This window comes from Dipodomys merriami, unplaced genomic scaffold (assembly GCF_024711535.1).
Source record: "Dipodomys merriami isolate MVZ:Mamm:240054 unplaced genomic scaffold, mDipMer1.0.p SCAF_8, whole genome shotgun sequence".
In the NCBI taxonomy this organism is placed as follows: Eukaryota; Metazoa; Chordata; class Mammalia; order Rodentia; family Heteromyidae; genus Dipodomys; species Dipodomys merriami.
In genome coordinates this window covers 27,116,634-27,122,633 of record NW_027206401.1, presented here as the reverse complement: position 1 = coordinate 27,122,633, position 6,000 = coordinate 27,116,634, and the positions used below count along the sequence as shown (strand labels likewise).

The 6,000-nt window shown below is 36.7% G+C and overlaps 1 protein-coding gene across 9 annotated transcripts in view; it reads right to left on the bottom strand.

Annotated features, from left to right (window-relative positions):
• Positions 1-215: 215 nt before the first annotated feature.
• Ptprk (protein tyrosine phosphatase receptor type K) overlaps positions 216-6,000 on the bottom strand; it is a 502,301-nt gene continuing 496,516 nt past the window's right edge. For all 9 annotated transcript variants that reach the window (XM_070010263.1, XM_070010262.1, XM_070010264.1 and 6 more), the window contains 2 exons: positions 3,838-3,973; positions 216-452 (listed from right to left, as the gene is read on the bottom strand). In XM_070010263.1, the coding sequence (XP_069866364.1) occupies positions 399-452; positions 3,838-3,973 (190 nt within the window). In that variant the 3' untranslated portion in view covers positions 216-398. The remainder of the gene's footprint in view (positions 453-3,837; positions 3,974-6,000) is intronic.

Below are 6,000 nucleotides of genomic sequence, written 5' to 3'. Positions count from 1 at the left end.
GATTCAACAGATTTTTATTTTAAAAAGGGAGGAAAATGCCACATAGAAAGTATTAATTCATGCAACATGTAGTGGATGCTCTACCTAAGGCAGGAGAGAAAATGTTGTGTATTCACTTCACAAACACTAATAAGTTGTCATTTGAATCTGGTTCTTATTAAACATATTTCATGTGGCATGAGATGTAGATGCTTTAATACAGCAATAGAAAGTAATCAAGTTCTCTTTTTTTTATTAAGATACATCTTCATAAGAAAAATACTTTTACCTCTCAAATGTAAAATCCTCCCACCCCCCACATTAAAATCTCTCTGCACAGGTGTAACAGGTTACAACTGCTGCTGGCTCAACAGATGAACAGGTTTCTGTGTGGATGCACTGTGGAAATTCTCACCCGACTAAGAAGATTCTAAGTATTCCAAAGCTACATCGTAGCAGAAACGGTACTGCTCCTGGAAAACATCACAACAGAAGGGTTGAAAGAAATTAGGAAAAAGGCTAATGGTGGAGAATAGCTGCTAAAGGAAAACTAAACACCCAATTTAGATCACCTGACAGTTGCAACATCACTGTTTTCTATATACAAGAAGAAGAGCTAGGCATAGTTTACATTGAGTCTAATCATTCTTTGTTTAAGAAAAAGAACAATGACGAAAGATATTTTATCTTTGCCCACCTATTTTTTTTGTTAAGAGAATCATTAATTGTCCAGATTAAAAAAAAATCTGGTTATAACAGTAATGCTTCATCATTACAGAAATATTTCCCAGCACAGAAAAAAAAGCAGAAGAGATACAATTCTTCCATGAGAAGAAATTGTTAAGATATTGCCTTAATTTAATATAGTTTTTTAAAGTATATGGTTAAAATGATAATTCTTTTGGAATATTCAAAACATAATTTTATATTTTACTTTATGTGACTTTGTTATGTGTCTTTTCCATGGTACTTAAAATCTTTTTAGTATTACACAAAAATCTGTGATATGGATTGGTAGGTGGGTTCTCTATTTTTTTTAAACTATGGCTACAAAGATGTGTGCTATTATTTTTCTCCACATTGACTATTTTCCCCAGGGGAAAAATAAAGAAAGATAAAAGCAAAGTCAATTATTATGAATTGTTTTTCCCAGTTTCATTTTTTTTAAAGCTGGTCATGGGGCTTGAACTCAGAGCCTGGATGCTATCCCTGAACACTTAAAAAAATTTTTTTTTGCCAGTCCTGGGGGTTGAACTCAGAGCCTGGGCACTGTCCCTGAACTTCTTCTGATGTGCCCTGAACTTCTTCTGATCAAAGCTAGTACTTTATCACTTGAGCCACAGTGCCACTTCTGGCTTTTTCTGTTTGTGTAGAACTGATGAATCAAACCCAGAGATTCACTCACGCAAGGCAAACACTCTACCACTAAGCCACATTCTCACACCTGCACTCCCCCCTTACCCTCCCCACCCCGCCCCCATCCCTGCGCATTTTGCTCAAGGCTCATGCTCTACCACTTTCAGTTACAACACCTCTTCTGGTTTTCTGGTGGTTGACTGGAGATAAGAGTCTCATCATAAACTTTACCAAGTGGGATGGCTTCAAACTGAGATCCTTAGATCTCAGACTCCTGGGTAACTAGGATTACAGGCATGAACAACCAGGGCCCAACTCAAATTTTTTATTTTTTCTTTGGTACATAGTCCACCAGACTACTACTTAAGTAAATTTTACATGGATGGCTAGTGATTCTTGAAATTTTCACGGCTAGCTATGTATATATAATTTTATTAATGTCCCCTCTCTCTACATCAGATAACTTGGCTGGCAATAAAACTTTGAGTTACACCTAATAATTTGAGTCATAAATCCATGGACTTGGTCCATTATTAAGGATTTAGAAAAATTCTTATAGTGTATTGCAAATTGTGATGTACAATATTTAATTCATTTTAAAGTTCTTAATTCAGTCTAAGTGGTTATGCTAGAGAACAATCTGAAATAAATATTATTTATAAATGAATATTACTCATTATTTATAAAAGTTTTACCAAGAAGTATTTAACACTCTTAAGAATTCTCGAAGTAAATTAGCCTGCTGCTGTGGTAAGTCCATCTTGTAGATGGTTCTTTAAGCCAAAAAAGTGTTGGGAACAGTTCTATCTCTTTAAACATTCTCTACTAATTTTAACTCTAAAGTTCCTGGCCAAACAACTCAACCCTTTAGCAACCTGAATTAATTATTAACCTTGATTCAACTGGGTATTTAGTAATAATTAGATCTGAATGTAAGAAAAAAAATAGCAACTCTATGGAAGATTCCATAAAGGCAGTGTTTAACTACAGAAATTTTAATTTCCAGAAAAGGCAAGATAATAAAGTTAAATGTAGAACAAACATTGAATTCTGAAGACAGGAGTGATTCCCAGAGCCTCAATGTTGCAATTTACAACTCTTCAGATTAGAATGATTTAAAGGCAGAAATAGTACCCCATCCATTTTGTATAAAGATCTGAAAATTCTTCCCCCAAAACTCTTTCAAATTCACCCTTTTCCCAATGTTGATTGCTACCAATCTAGACAAAACCAGCATCATCCTGTCCGTGGGGAAGAGAGAGAGTGAGAGACTTGAGAAAAGGCAGTTATCTGCTATCCTTTGTCAAAATGAAATAGCACAAACCTAAGTCTTCAAATTTTGTCTCAGGAAGCCATTCACCTCTTGTGTGAACAACCCAGAAACAGGAAGTGGTGAAAATACATTAAAGGTTTATTGAATTGCTCATTTGAGTTATCTGATCATCTTGATAAAGGTAGGGCAAGCAACAAGGATGCCTTGGTTTTTTGGGTTTTTCTCTTGAGTCTCAGCTACACACTTGCTGCTCATCTGAACTATCTTGTACACGTGTGAAACCCAGATATCTTGCTTTAGAAGCTTCACCCAAGTGAAACTTGACTCATATATACCCATAGACCATATACCATTTTGAAAGCCATATTCTGATTCTGCAAGCCCAGACAAACTCTGTGATATCACATGAACTGTACTTTATAGATCATAAAAGCTGAAAAGTGTCAACAATGATAGTTTAATATTTTCTAATTTAATTAGACAAATCAGACTGAATTCAGTGTCAGCTATCCTTTAAAAATCCAGAGTATGGTTGGGTTAGGGTTGTAGCTCTAGCATGGGTGAGGACCTGGGTCCCATTACTAGTACTGCAAAGAAGAAAATCAATAAACAGAACAGAACAAAACAAAATACAATTATCTGGGTGTCAAAGACAAGGCAACTTATGAACATGATTGTAAATAAATGTTTTAGTAGTTAACTCAATATGCCTTACATAATGAAAATAAAGATGGGTGCTAGTGGTTCTTGCCTGTAATCCTAGCTACTCAGGAGGCAAAAATCTGAAGATAGTTTCCAAGTCAGCTCAGCAGAAAAGTCCGTGTGACTCTTAATGCCAATTAATCAGCAAAAAGTGAAGGTGTGAGTCAAGTGGTAGAGTAATAGTCTTGAGAAGAAAAAAAAGAAAGAAAGAAAAGAAAAAACCCCAAAATATGAGCATCTGAGGCCCTGAGCTCAAGTCCCACTAGCAGTAAAAAAAAAAATAAATCAAACAAAATAAAATAAAAAGGAGAAAAATGAGAAAAGAGCTTTGATAGTAGACTTTCATCTTGAACCATTTACTAACAGTTTATGTGACATGTGATGAGCTGACACAGAAGGGAGATACTCCACAATCTAAAAATTAGTGGGGAGATCCCCACAATAGTCTATTTTCTCATCTGTATGAAATGAAATCATTACAAGCCCATTTCTAAGATCCTTTATGAGTCTGAAACCTTGTGACTTACCGGGGCTTCCACCATGTTGGGCTTGCTGTTTCTTAGTGTCTTCACTGCATGGAATACATCTACAACATTCTGCCGCTTTACCATCTCAACAACAATGCCTATAGCACAGAACATGCCACTTCGCCCGCCACCGTTTCTGAAAGTAGAGAAAACAAATTTATTTTTGGCAGCTCTAGGGAACCCTAAGCCATAATATTACGTTTATTTGAGAGAAGAAAACATTAGCTTTTAAATGTTGTTCCATTTGTGTTTGATTTTGCTCTCTGTAGGTGCATGTGTGTGTATGGGGAAGGAAATAGGAAATACGAGACTGAGTTAGCTCAGGAGCTTCCTGGAGGAATAACCTGGATACCTTGACATTCCAATGTATGTGAACATCAGGGAAGTTCAGTGTAGTGCTCAAAAGAGTTTAAATCATAAAGCAATTCTATAACAATATTTAGAGAATACAAAAATGAAAGTCAGTTACTGGCTAATTATCCTATTATGAGAAATATGGTAGATTCAAGAGTTTCATTTTTTTATTGTGAAAATACTGTACAGAGGGGTTACAATTACATGGGCAAGATCATGAGTACATTTCTTATCAAGCATTGTAGCCTCCTCCTGTTTCCCCTTCCCATCCCTTCCCATCCTCCCCCACCTCCGCCCCTCCCCCCCAAAGTTGTAAAGTTTGTTTTCGACATAACGACTTGTACATCTCATTGCTGCATTGTTTCAATTGATCTACCTGTATCCCTATTTAAACGATTTGTTTTTTCCCTTCCCCTCCACAAATTATACCAACATCAAATACAGTGAAGGCAGGGGTTATACCATGGGGGAGGGACATACAAAGCAACAAAGAAATAATCTTATAAATGTATTAGAAACAATTGCATGAAAGAAAAAAAACATTTGAATACATATCTTAGGGTTCGTTTCCCTAACATCAACTTATCTGATCTTTTCTGCTTGATTCAGACATACACTAGTTACTACAAATAAGGAAAACCATGGGACCTATGTTTCTTTGGGTCTGGCTTACTTCACTTAGTACAATTTTTTCCAAGTCTTTCCATTTCCTAACAAATGGGGCAATGTCATTCTTTCTGATGGAGGCATAGAATTCCATTGTGTATATATACCACATTTTCTTGATCCATTCGTCTACTGAGGGGCATCTGGGTTGGTTCCATATCTTAGCTATGGTAAATAATGCTGCAATAAACATAGTTGTGCTGGTAGCTTTAGTATGGTCTTGTTTGTGAACATTTGGGTAAATGCCCAAAAGTGGGATTGCTGGGTCATAGGGGAGCTCTATGTGGAGTCTTTTGAGGAACCTCCATACTGTTTTCCAAAGTGGTTGAACAAATTTATACTCCCATCAACAGTGCAGTAAGGTTCCCTTCTGTCTACATCTCCTTCAGCATCTGTTGTTATTAGAGTTCTTGATTATAGCCATTCTAACTGGGGTGAGGTGGTATCTAAATGTTATTTTGATTTGCATTTATTTTATGGCTAGGGAGGTTGAGCATTTCTTCATGTGTCTATTGGCCATCCTCCTTTCCTCTTCAGAGAAGTTTCTCTTTAAGTCTTTAGCCCACTTGTTTGTTTTTTTTTTGGGGGTCCAGTCGTGGGGCTTAAACTCTGGACCTGGGCACTGTCCCTCAGCTCTTCAGCTCAAGGCTAGCACTCTACCACTTGAGACACAGCACCACTTCCAGCTTTTTTTCTTTTTGCTTATGTGGTGCTGAGGAATCAAACCCAGGGCCTCATGCATGCATGGCAAGTGCTCTACCACTGAGCCACCTTCTCAGCCCTAGCCCACTTATTTATTGGGCAGTTGTTTCTTTGAAGATTTGTTGTTGGGGGATTTTCATTTTTAAATACCACGTAGTCTTTGAAGATGTAAGGAACTCTAGTATACACTGAATGAGACATAAGGAGGATATTCTTAGGAGAAGATCACAGGTGCAGTAGCTATGTGCATCTGATCATATGAGGTAATATTTATCAAAATGAATTCCAGGAAATGGAAACAAGAGATTTTATTATTTTCTTTGTTGCTGTTTTTGTTTTCTTTTTGTTTTGTCTGTTCATTTATCTGTCTTTGGGAGGGTAAGGAAGAGCATAGAAATGGAGGGAAAAAGGGTGAACAAATGCAGCAGTGATACTCATTAA